Source organism: Aotus nancymaae, unplaced genomic scaffold, assembly GCF_030222135.1.
Source record: "Aotus nancymaae isolate 86718 unplaced genomic scaffold, 86718_ANA_hifiasm-v0.15.2.pri h1tg000067l, whole genome shotgun sequence".
In the NCBI taxonomy this organism is placed as follows: domain Eukaryota; kingdom Metazoa; phylum Chordata; class Mammalia; order Primates; family Aotidae; genus Aotus; species Aotus nancymaae.
In genome coordinates this window covers 27,464,485-27,484,470 of record NW_026988482.1, presented here as the reverse complement: position 1 = coordinate 27,484,470, position 19,986 = coordinate 27,464,485, and the positions used below count along the sequence as shown (strand labels likewise).

General features: G+C 55.9%; 1 protein-coding gene across 1 annotated transcript; it reads left to right on the top strand.

The window, feature by feature from the left end:
- Positions 1-1,909: 1,909 nt before the first annotated feature.
- Positions 1,910-19,714, top strand: ITIH4 (inter-alpha-trypsin inhibitor heavy chain 4). Its single transcript, XM_064367200.1, has 23 exons — positions 1,910-2,032; positions 3,238-3,398; positions 5,289-5,393; positions 5,534-5,696; positions 5,835-5,945; positions 6,473-6,601; positions 7,549-7,665; positions 7,927-8,095; positions 8,176-8,301; positions 8,487-8,668; positions 8,748-8,933; positions 11,102-11,241; positions 11,439-11,593; positions 12,102-12,128; positions 12,426-12,485; positions 12,914-13,039; positions 13,884-13,946; positions 14,092-14,118; positions 14,207-14,323; positions 15,278-15,452; positions 18,664-18,818; positions 18,934-19,030; positions 19,512-19,714. The coding sequence occupies exons 1-23, from the start codon at positions 1,943-1,945 to the stop codon at positions 19,579-19,581; spliced, it is 2,751 nt and encodes a 916-aa protein (XP_064223270.1). The 5' UTR covers positions 1,910-1,942; the 3' UTR covers positions 19,582-19,714.
- Positions 19,715-19,986: the final 272 nt, after the last annotated feature.

Here is a 19,986-nt window from a genome sequence, read left to right as displayed (position 1 = left end):
CCAGCTTTTGTCCCCTCCAAGACAAAGCCAGATTGAGGTTCCTCTCTGGCAGTCAGTTTCCTGAGCCATTGTCTCTTCTAAACAGCAGGGTAAGCCTCCCATGTTCTGCTCCAACCAGGCTACCTGCGGCATGGGAACACCAGATTCTCAGCCTGCAGGACCCTTCCCTCTCCAGTCCTCTGTCCCCCGTGTGCCTGGAACCGCCAGATTCAAAAGACACAGAGGTCTGTCCCATTGTGATGGCAAGACCACGGACAGGCTGACAGTGGCTCCTTTTGGAGATAGACTGGCAGAGCCTGGGCTTGTGGTGTCTGGCTCAGGGCTGCGGCCTGCTGGGGATGCCCTCCTGTCCCAACACTGGGGGAGCCAGCTGCCCAGAGCCTTTCCCACAGTCCCGGCCAGCCTGGCCTCCTTATATAGCTCTGGGTCTAGGCTAGCCCCATCCTCTGTGCCCCAAGGGAGCAGACCTCCTGTGAGGAAGGGCCTGGTCCTACTTGCTGGACCCCATGGGGAGGCTCTTCCCCCAGACACTGAAAGGGGTGTGTTCCCCTGTCCCAATCATATCCAGAGCCGAAAGGGTGAGCAGTGGAGACCTGCGCAGAGAGGCTTCTGACTAGTCATGCTAAGGAAGGGGAGTGTCTTCTTTACAGCTGTAGAAATAGCTCCAGTCTGTGGCACCCTTGCTCCAGGCCTGCTGCTGCCTCTAATGGAGACAGGGCTGGTGGAGAAAACCCTCCCCAGCCTCTGGCTGCCCCAAGGCCCCCCATAGGTCCCTAAGGCAACTGGCCCCCTCAGGGCTGGTGTCACGGAGCTGTCCTCCTTCCCTTATCCAGGACTTGGCACCTGGCCACATTTGTGACTCATGTTTACCCATCTGTGGCCACAGACTCCCCAGAGCCACCAGGGAACATGAGCCCTAGCAGCGCCCAGAGCACGTAATATGTACTCACTCGATCGCACTTCACAACAAGCAGAGTGCTTCAACTTTAATAAGCGCAGGACCCAACCCAGGCCCTTGCGCAGTGCTCCCCTGGGTCTGGCTGCAGCACTGTCTCATGAAAACGGCATTCTGCCCTCTCTCAACCGGCGATTCCTGGGCTCCCTCCGCTCCACCAGCCACCACCCCAGTCACCCCTCAAGAGCTACTGGCACTGTCAGCTCTGTCCTCTGTTCCATGCTCTCCTGTCGATAAACTTCCCGCGTGGAGACCTCTGTGCCACAGGATGTGGCAGCTTTATGACTGTTGTATTACCTAATTGCCATTGTTTTGGGGGCCTTCCTTGGGTTGAGCCTAAAGCCCTGGCTAGGTTCATGGCACTCAAACAGCAGCCTGGGACCCCAGGAGAGAGGAGGTGCCCTGTGCCCAGCACCTCTCACTTTAGAAATAAGGCGTATTTATCCCGACTCTAGATCCTGCCCCACGCAGACACCTCCCAGAGTTACCCAATGCCTTTGGGCCCTTCCATCAGCCAGTCACACTCACCTGGTGGCCAAGGCCCCCTTCCTCCAGGAAGCCACTATGGTAACCCTGTACCCCTAGTCTTCCCTGCCATCCCCCTGTTTCCCCCGCCTCCAGGCTGGACTTATGGAGAGCAGACTGGCATCTTCACTGTCGATTCCTGCCCCACCACCACCCTATGGAGCTTGTTGTAATGCCTGGTGTGAAGGGTCCTGGTGCCTGGAAGAGTTTTGTACCTTGCAGAAGGGGCATAGTACCCCCACTCCAACCTGAGCCTACCTTTTTTCGGTATACATTCCTGCCCCCAGCCAAGGTCCACAGGACATTCGTCATTTGCTTATCCGAGGTCACTGTGGTTTTTTGGCTTGTAGATCCCAATTTCCCAGAACCTGCCCCCATGTGGGTGGGGTTGCAAACAAGTTACTAATCTATTCCCCGCTTGCTCTCAAGTTCAGAAGCCGCCTGGCAGACACTGGAGCCACGATGAAGCCCCCAGGGCCTGTCTATACCTGCAGCAAAGTGTTGGTCCTGCTTTCACTGCTGGCCATCCACCAGACCACCACTGCCCAACAGGTAGCCAGTGTCCACGGGTGTGGCGTGAGCTGGGGGATGAGAGCATGCCTGGGAAGTGGGGGAGAGCCTTCGCATGTGCGAGTGTGTCAGCACAAGTGCGTGTGCATCAGTGTGTTTGCAAGCAAATGGCGCAGAGCTCCCACCAGGCACTACCCCAGGGGTCTTACGGGTATTCTCCTACCTAATATTCTCCTACCTAATAGAAGGCATGATCCAATCATTTCCATTTTGCAAATGAGGAAATACAGTTTTACAAGCCTGGCTCTACCGCTTTCTAGTAAGTAACCTCCAGGGAGTGATTTATGCTGTCTATGTCTATTTCCTCATCTGTAAAATAGGGTAATAGTAGAACCTATTCAGAGGGTGGCGGTTGTAAAATCCAAACCCGTTGTATTTGTAAAGTGCTTAGGACAGTGCCTGTCCCAGAGCAAATACCCAAGCACATAAGCCACTTGGCACCTCTGTGCCAAACTGTGTTCAGGCAGCTGCATGCAGCCAAGCAGTGGGTGCGCATGAGCATGGGACACACAAGCAGGTTAAGAGGTGCCCTTGTGTCCTTCCTCGGGGGACACAGGCCTTGAGCAAATGGCACATGCCAGTGGAGTGCCCTGCGGAAGGGGGGTGAGTTGGGGAGGGTCTACTGCGGGGCGAGGAGGAAGATTCCCAACGCTTACAGACTCGACTCTAGTCTACCTCTGAATTCTCCTGGTAGGAGACTGCTGGGAGCTTCCCTATTGCCAAGAGGCCAAAGTCTCCAGAAATCAAAGGACCTGGTCACTGCCCTTTCTCTAGGCAAAGCTAAGCCAGCATGCAAAGCCTCCTGACCCCGCCAGGGCTCTCACCCCTGCCCAAAGGCTAAGTGTGATGCTCCTCCTAGACATGGGCTCCGGCTTCACCAGCCCCACCCCCTTGTGCTTGTTCTTCTCCAAGGAGTGCTCTGGGCCCCCATAGATCAAGAAGGACATGGCCCCTGCCCTGTGGTGCCATAGGGTAGGGAATGAAGCAGACTGCTACCTCTTATCTGGGACAAATGTTCACATATGAGATGCCTCACCAGATTCAGCCCGAGGCCTGGTCAGTGGCTCAGTCGGGTTGGGAGCCAGGGTTTGGTCTGAAGCCAGAGTTGGGGCCAACTCTTGAAGAGTGTCACCCCAAGCTGAGGTGGCATTGAAACCCTGCAACCCCCTTCTCCTTTGCTGGTCCAGAATGATATTGACATCTACAGCCTCACCGTGGACTCCAGGGTCTCTTCCCGGTTTGCCCACACAGTCGTCACCAGCCGAGTGGTCAACAGGGCCGATACTGTGCAGGAGGCTACCTTCCAGATGGAGCTGCCCAAGAAAGCCTTCATCACCAACTTCTCCATGTAGGTACCTTTCCCTTCCTCCCCTACACAGCCCCCAGTGCTATCGCTCCATCTGCTCTGTGCCGGCAGGCCCTCTTCCTGAAGGGAGGCGTGCCAGGGTATACATCTTCAGGAGTACTCCCTGTACCTGGGGGCCACACAGGGAATGTGGGCTTGCCAAGGGACTTATTCTTTGAGATGCCCCCATCCTTCCATCCCGCCATTCATCATCCCTAAGTGCTGCCCAGGTGGCAGGCAGAGAACCACAGCGTCTTTGTGACTTCACCTTTGAGGAGCACAGACTTGAGGCCTCCTGAGGCCAGGCCAGGCAAGTGGGAGTCATCAAAATGCAGATTCTGGCTCAAAGTACAGAAAACCTCCCAGCCCCATGCTTGAGGAGGATTTCCCTAGATGTCCCAAGCTGGGATCCTGCAGAGGGCATTTTTGCTCAGGCTGCATAAGAAACGCCTGGGGTTTCTCTGAACTCTGTGAGCCTGTGATGGTCCTCACTTTGCCCTCTGCCACCCTCCCCTACCCTTCCCAACTCAGTTTTGCAATATTTGCTAAATGCACCAGGACACCGGCTATCCCTTGGCACCGGAAAAGCTGTGATTTAGGACAGGGGTAAGGCTCTTCCCAGAAAGAGAGGGCAGTGGCGGGGCAGAGAAGGAGTGTCTCATGTGCGGTCCCGCACTGGGGCCTCTGGAAAACTGCAGTAGGGGCTGGTCTTCTCCCTTGGGCCCTACGCATCCCCCTACTCCACAGCAGCCCCTACTTTTCCTAACCCAGAGCCCAGGCCTATGCTGCCCAGCTTGCAGCACAAGCCCCACGGGCTGTGTCAGCCTTCAACATGGGTGCCAGGGCCAGCAGTTGCCAGGTCTAGGCCCGTGGCATCTGCTGAGAGCCCAAGACTGTCACTTGCCTTCTCTGGACCCAGATCCTGTTGCTGCATGAGTCATGGGAGCAGAGAGCAGGGTTTCCTGCTCCCTGACCTGGCCAGGAGCCCCAGCTGGGCATCTGGAGAGATCCAGCACTGCCCACCCAGGAGGAGGAGCTCCACCGCCCACTCACCAGCCCCACCTGGGACCAGAGTTAAATTATAACCAGGAAGGTCAGGCAGTCCTGACACCCTGGCTGCTCCCCCTCCTGCCCACCGCCACACACTCTCGCACTTTCATACCACCCCCAGATGGAGCAGGTGAAGTTGACCAGGCACATCCCTGCTCACCCCATAGGAGGCTCTGGAGAAGTCATTTTTCTCCCTGAGAAATGGCCTGGGCCATTCTTTCTCAGCACCCAAAAGATAGCTGCTAGGAGTGTGTCCACACACCCAGGAGTCCCATCTACCAGTTGTCCAAAACCTCCTTCCAGATATACCAGCCTCCCTGCGGGGTGCCTGCCCCTTGTGGGAGGGAGGAGGGAGGCCGCTGCAGGGGGAAAGGGCTCAGAGCCTCCAGCCCTGCATCTCCTTCCTCCTCAGTCCTGGCCCTACACGACTGCACGTAGGGCTGGGAACAAGTGTGACTCAGACAGCTCTTGCTGGTGATGAACTGGTTCCCCTGGAACGTCCTGGTTGGAATGCGGTCCAGCTTGGGCCAGACTGGACAGGTGGAGAGAAGGCAGCATTTAGCTGGGGCCTGCCCCTCTGCAGCCTCCCCTTCATCACTTCTATAAAATGAATGCTTACTGTTACTGTGCACACCTCAGGGAGCTAGAGGCCTGGTGCACTTTGCAGAGTGCCCTGCAGAGCCTTGTATCCAACAGGTGCATAATAAATGCCACTGGGCTCAGGCAGATGGGAGTCACTGTGTCAAGAGGTACACTGAGTCTAGAAAGGCTCTCTGGAGGAGGTAAGAGTGGAGTGGGCCCCTCCCACGAGGCTCTCAACAACTCTCACCCTTCTGCCCCCAGGATCATCGACGGCGTGACCTACCCAGGGATCATCAAGGAGAAGGACGAAGCCCAGGCGCAGTACAGCACAGCAGTGGCCAGGGGAAGGAGTGCTGGCCTCGTCAAGTGAGCTGGCAAGGGGCCGCTTCAGCGGGGAGGGTCTCGATGGAGGCCACCCTGCCTTTGTTCCCTTAGTCTTGCTCCCACCTCCACCAGCCTGACCCCACCTGTCCTGGAGGGGCAGGCCTGATACCCTCCTCCCCCAGGGCCGCCGGGAGAAACATGGAGCAGTTCCAGGTGTCGGTCAGTGTGGCTCCCAATGCCAAGATCACCTTCGAGCTGGTCTATGAGGAGCTGCTCAAACGGCGTCTGGGGGTGTACGAGCTGCTGCTGAAAGTGCGGCCGCAGCAGCTGGTCAAGCACTTGCAGGTACCTGCTGCTGCCTCTTCCGGGAGGTCTCCTGGGTGACCCTTGCCCTGCTGAGGGCAGCCCCTATTTGCCCCTGGGCCTCCTGTGAGCCTCGGCCCAGGCTCCTGGCTGACCCAGGGACCCACATCTTACCTCCAGATGGACATTCACATCTTCGAGCCCCAGGGCATCAGCTTCCTGGAGACAGAGAGCACCTTCATGACCAACGAGCTGGTAGATGCCCTCATCACCTCGCAGAATAAGACCAAGGTGGGCCTGTCATGGTCAGCAGGTGAGGGTACCAAGGGCCCTGGCTTCAGACCAGTCCTATGAACCTAGATTTCCGGAGAGCAGCACAGGCAGATGCTGTGAGCTGGAGAGGCTCCTGAGATCTCTGTGTCCTTACTGTCATTTGGCAGATGGGGAGGGCAAAGCCTAGAGAAGGACTGTGGGGTCCTCATATGAGCCCTGAGACCTGTCTGGGAAGGGGCTGGAGAATAGATTGATATGAGGGTCCTGGGGCCAGGTGGAGAGGAGGAGATGGCCAGATTGCACACATCCTGGAACAGCCTCTGCTTGTGCAGCTCCAGGAACAGGGCGCTCATCACACCACCCCCTCCACTGTCCCACTGTGTGAAAGTGGCCCATCAATAACTCAGCCTGAGAGAAAGTGCCCTGGAATATGGACCCAAGGCTGCTTCCTGGAATTCTAATTTCCCATTATACAGACAGGGGTAGAGGGTGTTGTTGGCCTGGATTGCTGTTCCTCCCAACTTCAGCGCGGATTATTCCTCCAGGCTCACATCCGGTTCAAGCCAACACTCTCCCAGCAGCAAAAGTCGCCAGAGCAGCAAGAAACAGTCCTGGACGGCGACCTCATCATTCGCTATGATGTGGACCGAGCCGACTCTGGGGGCTCCATTCAGGTGGGTGGACTCCAGGCAAAAGCAAAGCAGCCTGGAAGTCTGTCCACCTGCAAGGGCCTGAGCTTGGGTATTTTAGAAGAGGAAAAGAAGCACCCTTACTTAGCAGTGTGCACCAGGGACCGGCACAGACAGAAGACGTGGTTTAGTTGTATTGTCCCTGAAACGATTCCCTTTCCCATGCAGAAAAGGTTTGTCTCTGAGAAGAGCTGCCCTGTGGGGTTTCCCTCTTTGCCTCTGCTGCTAGGAGGCTCACAACTCAGTTTTACGCACATTTGCAGTAGTTTCTTTCACACTACTTTCTGGCATCATTATTATTATTATTATTATTATTATTATTATTATTATTATTATTTGGTGTGATCATGGCTCATCGCACCTTTAAACTCCTGGGTTCAAATGATCCTCCTGCCTCAACCTCTCTAGTAGTTGGGATTACAAGCATGTACCACCATACCTAGCTAGTTTTTTTTGTTTTTTTTTTTGTTTTTTTTTTTTCAGTAGAGGCAAGGTTGCCCAGGCTGGTCTTGAAATCCTGGGCTCAAGTGATCGTCCCACCTCAGCCTCCCAAAGTGGTGGAATTACAGGCGTGATCCACCACGCCCGGTCATTTCTGCCATTATTATACTTCCCTTTTGCACCATGTTTTTGAAGCCTTCCCTCTTGACGGTTATCCGGTTTATGATGTCTGAACTTTTTAGTATAGGCCATCTGAAATACTAAAATGGAGGAAAAGTTGTAGGGAGAGTTCTAGTGGGCTACACATGAGCAGGGAAGGCTTCTGCAAGAAAGGGATTGATCTGAACCCTGAAAGAGGGCAACGTCTTGGGGAGGTTAGCAGTGGGATAGAATAGAGCACAGAAACCCAAGAATTTGGGATAAGGGGGCTGCATGGGGATAGGGCACAACTGTAGCTCTGATGGCCTGGATGGGTCTCCCTCTGACCACAGATTGAGAATGGCTACTTTGTACACTACTTTGCCCCCGAGGGCCTAACCACAATGCCCAAGAATGTGGTCTTTGTCATTGACCAGAGCGGTTCCATGAGCGGCAGGAAAATCCAGCAGGTAGGTCCTGTGGGCCAGGGCAGGGCCCTGAAAACTCCCAGACCCCTCACGCCATCAGCTGTGGTCTGGCAGGCAGCCCTTTTCCTCCATCTTTTGGCGGCATGGGGTGGGTGGCTCTCAGGAGCCAAGGTTGGCCAGAGCCTAAGGCAGCCCCTGTTCCCAGAGCAGATACCATGACCCCACCCCTGAGACAGGAGTCCAGGGATGCGAGCCCTCAGGGAGCCCTTCTGCACCACCCACATGTCTCCTCTGCCTAACCAGACCCGGGAAGCCCTAATCAAGATCCTGGATGACCTCAGCCCCAGAGACCAGTTCAACCTCATCACCTTCAGTTCAGAAGCAACCCAGTGGAACCCATCGCTGGTACCAGCCTCAGCAGAGAATGTGAACAAGGCCAGGAGCTTCGCTGCCGGCATCCATGCCCTGGGAGGTGAGTGCCTCTGGGGCCTGGCAGGGTGGGGGCTTCAGGGCTCCTGTCTGGGGGTCGCCTTGACACTGTGTGCTCCTCAGGTACCAACATCAATGATGCGGTGCTGATGGCTGTGCAGCTGCTGGACCGCAGCAACCGCGAGGAGCGGCTGCCCACCTGGAGCGTCTCGCTCATCATCCTGCTCACGGACGGCGACCCCACCGTGGGTGAGGGCCCTGCCGGCGATTCCAAGACATGCTGCACAGGGGAGGCGGCTGGGGCTGCACCTGGGCTTGCTGTGGGATCTGGGCAGGGAGCGGGGGTCACTGAGGCCCCCCAACTCTGAGGTTCCAGAAATATTCATTGAGCAAATCACTGTTCTCTCACCCTCATCCCAAACCCCTGGGTCCAGGGGAGACTAACCCCAGGAACATCCAGAAGAACGTGCGAGAAGCTGTAAGTGGCCGGTACAGCCTCTTCTGCCTGGGTTTTGGCTTTGACGTCAGCTACGCCTTCCTGGAGAAGCTGGCGCTGGACACTGGTGGCCTGGCCCGGCGCATCTATGAGGACTCGGACTCCGCCCTGCAGCTCCAGGTGCCAGCGTGCCCCAGGTGGGCTTCACAGAGAAGTGGGCAGACCCAGCCCTGCCTTTGTGACACTCCCAACCCTGCAGGACTTCTACCAGGAAGTGGCCAACCCACTGCTGACAGCAGTGACCTTCGAGTACCCGAGCAACGCCGTGGAGGAGGTCACTCAGGACAACTTCCGGTTCCTCTTCAAGGGCTCGGAGATGGTGGTGGCTGGGAAGCTCCGGGACCAGGGGCCTGATGTGCTCACAGCCAAAGTCAGTGGGCACCTGGTGAGTGTGGCCAAAGCCTTTGCAGCAGGAAGAGCTGTGTTCAAATCCCAGACCTGCCCAGCTCCAGCTTGCCTCAAGGGGCCCCCAGTCTGCAGCTTTCCCCTCTGCTGCCTGTGGATGACACAGGGGCATGCCAGGGATTCAATGACACAATGGAGTGATTCTCATGAGACCACCTGTGCTGTGCCCAGCACATACAGGCACTCGGCAGCTGGTCTGTGTTATCTGCGAGCACAGGTGAGGACAGGGATTCCTTCCTAGTTGTCATCCCTTCCTGTCCTTGTACCAACCCTCTCAGGTTGCAGTTAGGCAGGGAGGGTCGCTCCCATTTCTCAGATGAGCAGACTGAGCTCCAGGCAGGGCAGGCAACTTGCCCTGGGCCTTGCTGTAACTGGGCCAAGAGCCCAGCTTGCCACATGGTGCCCTGTCCTTGCCCAGCCTTCCCTGTTTCCTTCCAGGGACCCCCACCCCACCGTCATTCCACAAAGAGAAACTGAGCACAGCTCTGTGGTGGGGCCTTCTTCAGGCCCTGGGGGTGCAGTGGTGAATGAGGCTGACCCCTCCATGCCCTCATGGGAGAGACAGCCCAAAGACATATCATCACACCAACAAGGAGCTACAGGCTGGGATGTAGCTCCTTACTCAGGAGAGCAGCACTAGGAGCCCCAGCCTGGCGTGGGGATCAGGGAGGGCTTCCTGGAGGAGGCCCAGCAGAGACTAATGGATAGGTAGGAAAAGTGGGCAGAATCCAGATGGGGCAATGGAGGAACACATTAGGCCCCTGTGGCATGAGGGCAGTGTATGTGAAGAGAATAGCAGTGGGCGATGGGGGCCCATGCCCTTGTCTCAGGACAAGTAGCCAAGTGTCATTACTGTTGGTACAGGCCACGTGGCCAACCTACCTGGCTTCCAACCCAGCTCTGCCACCTCCCAGATAGGAGATATGGGGAAGTCACTTAACCTCCGTGTGCCTCAGTTTCCTCCTGTGTAAACTTGGGAATATGTCACATGCCCCCCTCCTAAAGTCACTGTGGGATTGCTGTCTGGTCCAGTGTAAGCACTCCATACATGTAAGCAGCCGATTGAGCTTGGAGGCCAGGGCTCCTCAAAGTGCAGTACCCAAGGTGACTCAGGGGAGTTCATAGACAGACATGGCTTTGTTTCAGTAATTGTTTAGTTATTTTAATGTGTATTCTGAAAAATATGACCCAGACTTCAGACCTAAAATTTTATGGGTGTTATTGCTTGGGATAAAGCCAAGTAAAAATTGTTAGCCTCTTTAAAGTTCATTTAAGGAAAAAGATCAATGAAATTGGAGCTGTGTGTGTGGATGGGGCAAAATCCGTGCAGGTAGCCTATGTGTGCCAGAGCTTTGGGAAGCCAGCCAGGCCCTGGGTGAGAGACGGGCTGCTTCCAGTGGGAGTAGAGGCTCTGGGCATATCTGATCCACATTGTGAAAAGGTCTCTTGGCCACTCTGGGAACTCTGGTGGGAGAGGCCTGGGATTCCTCTGCCCTAGGAGCCCATCTTCCAGGCAGCAAGCTGGGTAGGCCTGAGACCACAGGCCCCTCCCTGGGGGAGGAAGAGCAGGTTCACACAGAGCTTGGGTACACGCTTCCCTGTCACCATCCCACAGTGGCCAGCCTCAGCAGAGGGGCCAGCTTGGGGAGGGACAGCCATTGGAGTGGATGGGGCCCCAGACCCGGAGCCATGACTTCTGATTTCCATTCTCAACTCTGCCTCTGACCCTTGGGAAGGTCCTTCCCTCTTTGTTCCTTTCCCCCACCTTTGGGGTAAGGGCCGGCTGTAGCTAGGGACCCTTCCTGCTCTACACTGCACTTGCAAATCCTTCCTGCTGCTGTTTCTACACTGGCCTGGGCTTCCCATCCCTTTCTCCCAGAGGTTTAACTGATCTGAGTCCTGGCTCTATGCCTGCCTCGTTGCACCTGGGCTAACTTACCTCCCTCTCATCCCTGTATGCTCTGTGACTGAGCCCCTCGCACCCCTAAGCCCCCTCCTTACCCCCACTCTACTCAAAGGAAATGCAGTCCTCGTAGTCGGTGAACGGGACCTGCCCCAGCTCCAATCACGGAAGAGCTCAGAAGTGCCAGGCCAGGTGCAGATGTCAGGCCCTCACTGCTCCTGCCCTGGCTGGGCCCCTCTTTCCAGACTACGCAGAACGTCACTTTCCAAACGGAGTCCAGTGTGGCAGAGCAGGAGGCGGAGTTCCAGAGCCCCAAATATATCTTCCACAGCTTCATGGAGAGGCTCTGGGCATATCTGACTATCCAGCAGCTGCTGGAGGGAACGTGAGTGCATCAGCACCTCCTTAGGCCTGTCACTAGGAGGCAGGAACAGGTGGCATGGGACTGTGCCTAAGCATGGAGACAGCGGGGTCTTGGTATAGCTCCAGATTCTCCCAGAGGGATCTCCCCAGAAGGGGCTGGATGGAAAATCTGTTCCCGAATTCGCAGACCTCCTGAGCTCTGATGTCCTCAACCTGCAGTGTCTCCGCGTCTGATGCTGAACGGCAGGTCCTGCGGACCCGAGCACTGAACTTGTCACTTGCCTACAGCTTTGTCACACCTCTCACATCTATGGTAGTCACCAAACCTGAAGACCAAGAACAGTCTCAAGTTGCTGAGAAGCCAGTGGAAAGCGGTGGGTGTGGGGTTGAGATCTCAGCTTCCCAGGTAGCAAAGTTCAAACCCAGCATTTTCCCCGGCCTTTCCCTGCATCCTGACCAAGACCCCAACCGTGCTCGCCCCCAGACTCCCCCTGGGAGATTCAGCCTGTTCACTGATAAGGAAAGTGAGGCCACGTCTCCTATCTCCCGGGATTGGGTAGCAAAATTAAATATAAGTGCTTTAGATTAATGAAAATCACCCTGACAGTCCCTCCCCTCCCCTCCCCTCCCCCTCCCCTCCCCTTCCCCACCCCTTCCCCTCTCCCACCCCTCCCCTTCCCCTCCCCCTCCCCCTCCCCTTCCCTTCCCTTCTCCTCCCCCTCCCCTCCCCTTCTCCTCCCCTCCTTCCCCCTCCCCTCCCCCTCCTCTCCTCTTCCCCTCCCTCTTTCTTCTCGCTAGCTGACTCTCTCTCACTCTCTTGCTCTCTCTCTCATCCAGAAACTAGAAACAGTAACATTCTCTCTCTCTCTGTCTCCCATCCAGATAGTAGATACAGGAACGTCCACCCAGGTAAGCAGCTAACATCCTCAAGGCCGTGCTGGGTGGTGGTCTGCTAACACAGGGTTCAGGCACCAGCCCTGTGAGGTTGCTGGCCAGGGCCAGGTCTGCCCAGGCCTCTCCAGCCCAGCCCTGCTGCCAGGAGGCAGCATAGTGTGACCCAGCACGCTGGTGCATTTAGTCACCTGTGCATTGGAATATTGGCTGCCCCTCAGGCCCCGGCCCCAGCACTAGGAACATAGTCCTGGTCCAAGCAGGGCCATAGGAAGGTGGGTGCAAGAAGCAAACCCAGGTCCCACTGTTTTCCAGGTCATGCTTTCTTCAGACATCATGTCCAGGGAGCCCCAAGGGCAAAAACACCAAAAACAGGTGACAAAGAAGGAGGTTGGGGAGGGGAGATTGACAGATTGACTGGGTCCTGGCTGTGGAGGGGGAGTGCCTTGCCCAGCTCCTCTGGCCGGTGACTGCCCTGGGACTTCAGTTCAGTTGTATCTGATTAGTATGGGGCCACACAGGGTATTTCCATTCTTCAGCAAGAGGATCGAGTGGACAAGGTAGTTTGAGGGGTGCTGCCAGGGGGAGGCATGATATCCCCGGGGAGGAGTTCGAGGGGGGCCGTTATTGTTCCAGCATTGATTATCTCCTGCTGTCAGGGGAGAGGCTCCCTGAGTTGGCCGGGTGTGGGGAGGGGGGATCTAGCTGCCCTCTCCACACGACTCCTGGGTGGATCTCAAGCCCTGACTGTGAGGACCCACACACCACCTGAGACAACATTGCATCTGTCAACTTCTCCAAAGCTGGAGTTTCTGGATTCCAGACAAATTTCGGAACTAGGGGTTTCGGCTTCAGGAAACTTGGACTGCCGGGACCTCCTGGTGCTTCTGACCTTGCAGCTTTCCACCCCTTCCGCCTTCTGGCCTTGTGTAAGCCGCCTTCCAGCCCTGTGAGGGCCTCGGTTTCCCCACGGTGGTCATGGAGCCTGCCCATAGATGGGGGTGAGGTAAAGCACGAACCACAGGCCAGGCCAGGGATGGCTGCCGAGGGCACGATGTGAAGTCACTGTGTGTCAGTTCAGCCTGGGATCGTGTCCTGGGGCTGGGGTGGGATGCATTTCCTAAGGAAGTTGTCCTCACCTTCCCAGCTCTCTACAGCCGCCCCTGCCCTGTCCTCAGCGTCTCATCTCCGCAGGTGTGAGCTCGCCCGGCTCCTTCTGCTGTCAGACCTCAGGCAGTGATGGAGCAGCCTCTCCCACACTCCTTGTTCAGAGGGGACCCTAGGCCCCAAGAGGGCCAGGGGCTGGCCAAGAGTGCACGTCACGGCGCTCTTTGGAGCAGTCCTTGCCAGCTCCCTCCCTCCGAAGGCCCCTCTCCCCAGTGCCTCCCCTCCCCAAGGCAGGACTTCACCTGTCCTTTATGTTGACTGAGTAGGATCCACTGGACTAGAGGCTGACTCATGAGGAAACCTTCTAGGAAGGGAGGGCTTCCTCTGTCCAGAAAGCCAACAGGGGTCCCTTGAACTGTTTCTGATCCCCAAATCTGCACTAGAACGCAGCCACAGAGCCAGGCTGGACCTATCCCTGACAGCATGCTCTTCTGTTTGAAAATCTCCCACGGCAAAGGCTGTTCTAGGTGGAGTGTATGTGTGGCAGGATGGGGATGCTGGAGTTTGGTGACACGGTGGGTGGCAGTGCTGCTGGTTTCTGGCCTCCTGACTGTCTTCCTTCCCCCTTTCTGTTTCTGGATGTTCCTGCACTGATACCCGCTTCAGCTCCACCAGCCCCCTCAAATCCTGATTCAGCTGTGTCTGCTGTCACGAATATCGAAACCAAAGGTGCCCCCAGGGCCAGAGGCCCTGTCCTAGCAGGGGGCTCCTGGGAGGGGAGTTGGGAACCCGGCCACACCTAGTCCCTGCTCCCTCCCTCAGCCTCCCACTCCCCAGGAAGGGCCGCCTAAACCCTGACTTTCTCTATTTTTAGAGACATCTATGACAGCCCAAACCCCAGGTAAGTTTCCAGCCCCGTCAGCCCCCTTCCCCATCCTTGCCCCCAGCCTGCCCTCCCTGCTCCAGGAGCCGTGCCCTGGCTGTCCCAGCCTTCATACAGGCTCCTTCTGCCATCCTGCCACTGCCCGGGCAGAGCGTGGAGCGGCTCTGTGTGGACCCCAGACACCGCCAGGGGCCAGTGAACCTGCTCTCAGACCCTGAGCAAGGTGAGAGGGGCACAGCCAGAGAGACCCAGACACCACTGGCACACACCCACCACCGCCTGCCCACAGAGACACACAGCGTGCGCAGGCCTGGCCTCACCCAGGCCCCGCAGATTATAGCACGGTCCTGCCTCCAAGCCCTGGCACAGGTACACACACAGCCACCCCAGGGACCTTCCACTGGGTACACTGTGTGCAGGTGTGAGTGGCCTGGGCACAGATAAATGTGGCAGCCATGTGGAGGTGAGCCTAGAGGAGGAGCCAGGGTGAGGTGAGGGTCAGGGAAGCTGTCTACGGTCGCACAGGGATGGCAGGGCCCTGGCAGTGCACAGAGACCAGCATGAGGATGCTCCAGATGGAGGAGTTAGTACCCGCAGAGTACAGAGCCCCGAAAGAAGGGACCCTAGAAGGTGTGGATGAGGGGAATGGCAACAAGAGACAGGGCTGTTGGCTGGACCCCGCTCCTTCAGTCCTGGACCAGACATGGGGACGCACCGCCCTGCCCCACTCAAAACCAAGTGACATCCACGGCTTTCTCATTCCTTCCAGATGCATGTGGCTTCCCACTTCCTCAGTCAGGCCCAAGAGTGTCTGTCCTGAGGGCAGGGAACACTAATTCTCCATGTCACCCTTGGCAGAGGCATCTAGCTCAGGGCCAGGCACTCCGCGGGGTGTTCTGAAGGCTTATTGACTGCAGACAAGTCAGTTCTCAAAGGCCTTATGTGATGGTGGACATCACCGAGGATTTAGGGGCCCCTCCAAAGCCATAGACACCACAGGATGAGAGGCGAGATTGTGGGAGCCAGCCCCCCATGTGGAAGAATGCTGAGGACGGGCGCCCCTCCTGCGGAGCTGCTGCAGAACTCTAGGGGATGTCATCAGGGAGAACTCCCTGGGCAGGTGGGTGTCAGCCCTGGCTGGGACCTAGCTTTGACCTCTCTGGTCTGGTCCTCCCAGGGGTTGAGGTGACTGGCCAGTCCCAGATGGAGAAGGCTGGGTTCTCATGGATTGAAGTGACCTTCAAGAACCCCCCAGTACGGGTTCACGCATCCCCTGAACAAGTGGTGGTGACTCGGAACCGAAGAAGTTCTGCATACAAGTGGAAGGAGACGCTGTTCTCAGTGATGCCCGGGTAAGGCCCAGGCTGGGGCGAGGGCAAGGGTTGACCTTTCAGGCTACAGTGGCTGATGATGGTACTAGCAGGTGGCCTGAGACCATGCACCTGTGAATGGAGTGGCTACACTCACAGGAGAGGCAAAGAGCAGAGAGCCCTGCTGTATACTCCTGCAGCTCCGGAGGGCACAATCCAGGTCACTATCCCGTGCAGGAGACAGTGGTTTGGAGCTAGCTCTGCTGCTAATCCTTTGTGACCCTGGGCAGGCAGCTTAGTCCCTCTGAGCCTCAGTTCCCTCACTGATAACCAGGACTAATCATCCTGGCCCAGAGTCAGAGGCTGGGGGAGAACCCAATGAGAGTGTAGTTGGGAGCACTTTGCCAGCAGATGATAAGGTGCCCCAGGTACCCCACAGGACAGCGCAGTCTCTGTAGTGACTGTGACGTTCTGATGACAATAATGAGAAGCTGGAGAGCACAGTTGACAGGGGAGGTTACCAGCATTCTCTTAGCGTATCCTTGGAGCTCTGCTAAGGAGACACAAGTCAGTGACCTCAAATACTGAGCAGCTGGTGAATAATTAAGGCAGAAGCCCACCTCTTCTGGGTGGTGCAGCTTGCTGCTTCACAATGGACTTCGAGGGACAGTCCTCCAGCTTTGCAGATCATGAGGGGCCTCAGGGAAGGGCTGAGGCCCTGATCTTCTGTGGGCAGTGCCCTCTGAACCCCTGGCCTTGGAAAGGGTGAGCCATAGCTCACCCTCTTCCAAGTATGGGGAACCTTGTCCAGCCTCGCCTCACCCAGCCCTCCACGGGGACTCCCTTGCACTTGACAGATGGTTCACACCTGGCTAATCCAAGGGCTAACCCACAAACCTTCCCATTTCATAAAAGATCTAGGCTGGGTGCGGTGGCTCACACTTGTAATCCTAGCACTTTAGGAGGCTGAAGCAGGCGGATTGCCTGAGCTCAGGAGTTTGAGACCAGGGTCTGGAACTAGAATACAAAAAATTAGCCAGGCGTGGCGACATGCTCCTGTAATCCCAGCTACTTGGGAGGCCGACAGGAGAATTGTTTGTACCTGGTAGGCAGAACTTACTGTGAGCCGAGATCGCGCCACTGCACTCCAGCCTGGGCGACAGAGAGAGACTCTGTCTTAAAAAAAAAGAAAAAAAAAGATGTAAAAGTTGGCCCGACACAGTGACTCATGCCATCACACCACTCAACACAAGAATAATCCCAACACTCTGGGAGGCTGAATCATTTAAGGCCAGGAGTTTGAGACTAGCCTAGCCAACATAGTGAAACTCCATCTCTACTAAAAATAGAAAAACTAGCCAGGTGTGGTGGCGGGCACCTGTAATCCTACTCAGGATGCTGAGAATCACTTGAACCTGGGAGACGAAGTTTGCAGTGAGCTGAGATAATGCCACTGCACTCCAACCTGGGCAACAGAGTGAGACCCTGTCTGCAAAAAAAAAGAGGATCTAAAATTTCTTGTTGTCTGATAGATTCACCAAAATCAATAGCATTTTTATGCCTAGAAAATGAAATAGAAGTAAATTCCTATTAATTGTAGGGAGAGAAAGTCCAGATACTTTCATGAGCTACAGAAGACATAAATAAAGAAAAATAGGTCGGGCACAGCAGCTCACGCCTGTAATCCCAACACTTTGGGAGGCTGAGGTGGGCAGATCACCTAAAGTCAGGAGTTTTGAGACCAGCCTGGCCCACATGGTGAAACCGTCTCTCTATTAAAAATACAAATATTAGGACCAGCACAGTGGCTCATGCCTATAATCCCAACACTTTGGGATCATGTGGTCAAAGATTGTTACCATCCTGGCCAACATGGTAAAACCCCATCTCTACTAAAAATACAAAAATTAGCTGGATGTGGTGACATGCGCCGGTAGTCCCAGCTACAGGCTAAGGCAGGAGAATCGCTTGAACCTGGGAGGCAGAGGTTGCAGTGAGCCGAGATCGCGTCATTGCACTCCAGCCTGGCAACAGAGTGAGACTCTGTCTCAAAAAGAAAGAAAGAGGCCGGGCGCGGTGGCTCAAGCCTGTAATCCCAGCACTTTGGGAGGCCGAGGCGGGTGGATCACGAGGTCAAGAGATCGAGACCATCCTGGTCAACATGGTGAAACCCCGTCTCTATTAATACAAAAAACTAGCTGGGCATGGTGGCGCGTGCCTGTAATCCCAGCTACTCAGGAGGCTGAGGCAGGAGAATTGCCTGAACCCAGGAGGCGGAGGTTGCAGTGAGCCGAGATCGCGCCATTGCACTCCAGCATGGGTAACGAGCGAAACTCCGTCTCAAAAAAAAAAAAAAAAAAAAAAAAAGAAAGAAAGAAAGAAAAATAGGCCACATCTTTTTTTTTTTTTTTGAAATGGAGTCTCACTCTGTTGCCAGGGCTGAAGTGCCATGGGGCAATCTCAGCTCACTGCGACCTCCACCTCCCCGGGTTCAAGCAATTCTCCTGCCTCAGCCTCCCAGTAGCTGGGATTACAGGCACCTGCCACCACGCCCAGCTAATATTTGTATTATGAGGAGACAGAATGAGAAGAGGCCTACCCTTTAGACATTAAACACATGATTAAACATGAGTCATCCAAAGAGAATGGACCAGCCACAGAACAAAAGGGACGGGGTGGACGCATCAGAGAAACTCCTTCAATCATATAAAACTCATTTATGAGAAACCAAATTTAAGAAAACCAGGCAGGCGCGGTGGCTTGCACCTGTAATCCCAGCACCTTGGGAGGCTGAGGCAGGCAGATTGCTTGAGCTCAGGAGTTTGAGACCAGCCTGGGCAACGTGATGAAACCTCTCTCTCTTAAAAATAAAAAAATTAGCTGGGGATGGTGGCGTGTACCTGCAGTCCCAGCTACTTGGGAGGTAGATGTTGAAGGATCACTTCAGCCAAGGAGGCAGAGGCTGCAGTGAGCTGAGATCACACCGCTGCACTGCAGCCTGGGTGACAGAGACTCTGTCCCCACAAAAAGAGAAAAACGAAGTGCTGGGGAAACCAGACATCATTAAGTCAGCTTTGGTCCTATTTTACCAGTGAGGAAACTGAAACCCAGAAGATTTAAGGGCCTTCCCACCTAAGGCCACTCCATGACTTCCTGGACGAGAGGGGAACCCCAGCCCATTCCCCACCCTGACTACTGGGGTTCCATGCACATGTCTCTGCCTTCCTGCTCAAGATGCTGGGTCTTTCCACAGCCTGAAGATGACCATGGACAAGACAGGTCTCCTGCTGCTCAGCAACCCAGACAAAGTGACCATTGGCCTGTTGGCCTGGGATGGCCCTGGAGAGGGGCTCCGGATTTTTCTGCGTGACACTGACCACTTCTCCAGCCACGTTGGCGGGACCCTTGGTACTGTGCCCATTGTCGGGGCCCAGGCCTGGGAACAGATGGCAACCCTCCCCTGCACGTGTCTCCCAGGTTCCCTCTGTCTCTATCCCTTACTGACCCACCCTTCGTATCTCAGGCCAGTTTTACCAGGAGGTGCTCTGGGAGTCTCCAGCACCATCAGATGACAGCAGACACATGCTGAGGGTTCAGGGCACTGAACACTCTGCCACCAGGTGACCCGGCACAACCAGGCTGCTGAGCCTGGCTGGCGTGGGGTGGGGACTGGGGGGCCAGGAGCCTGGCGCTGCAGGGCCCCTCTTTCTGTCCTTGTCCAGGAACTAGACACAGCCCAGTGAAGGCTGATCCCGTAGACATGTCTAAGCCAGCTTTCAGTGTCACCACTGAATGGCCATCTCAGAGCCACAGAAAACACATGGGCCCTGAGATCCCTGGGGTTGGTTGGGGACACTGGGAACCTGTCCCTGTCCACACCCTGAACTCCCAGAGCCCTAGACCCTGGAGACCTCACATACTGGCTTCTCTAGGGTAACGCTCCAGGTGACTGGGCCTTGGCCTGTGCTGGAGGGAATTTTAGAGGGACCCAGGACTCCCTACCCTCCATTTCTGTCCCCAGCTGTCTCCCTCTTTTCCCACCACACCTGCGATTTGCTGACCACCTGCATATCTGTCTGTCTATCTGTCTTTCCATTTCAGAAAGAGCAAGCTGGATTACCAGGAGGGGCCCCCCGGGGTGGAGGTCTCCTGCTGGTCTGTGGAGCTGTAATTCTGATGGAAGGAACTGTGTTCACTCTGTCCATTGGCTGCCCCTGCAACTGCAGGGCTGCCTCTGGGGCCTGGACCACCATAGGGAGAAAGAGTCTCACTCATTACAAATAAAGAAAGGTGGTGTGAGCCCAGGAAGTGGGTGTCTCTGGTTCCGTGTGGCCAAATCCCAGGGCCTCAGCCTTGCACCCTGAACCTTAGCATCGTGGAACATGGAAGCTTTCACTGTCAGCTCTCAAGGGCCGGTGGCTGGGAAGGCCCATGCTGAGCTTTCAGTCCAGCCCCTTCGTTTTACAAACAAGGAAACTGAGCTCAAACCACCCATTTAAAATGTCACTCCAGCCCCCAGCTAGGGGCCCAGGGCTGGGAGCGTTCTCCAGAAGCAGAGGTTCAGTCTGCTTCATGG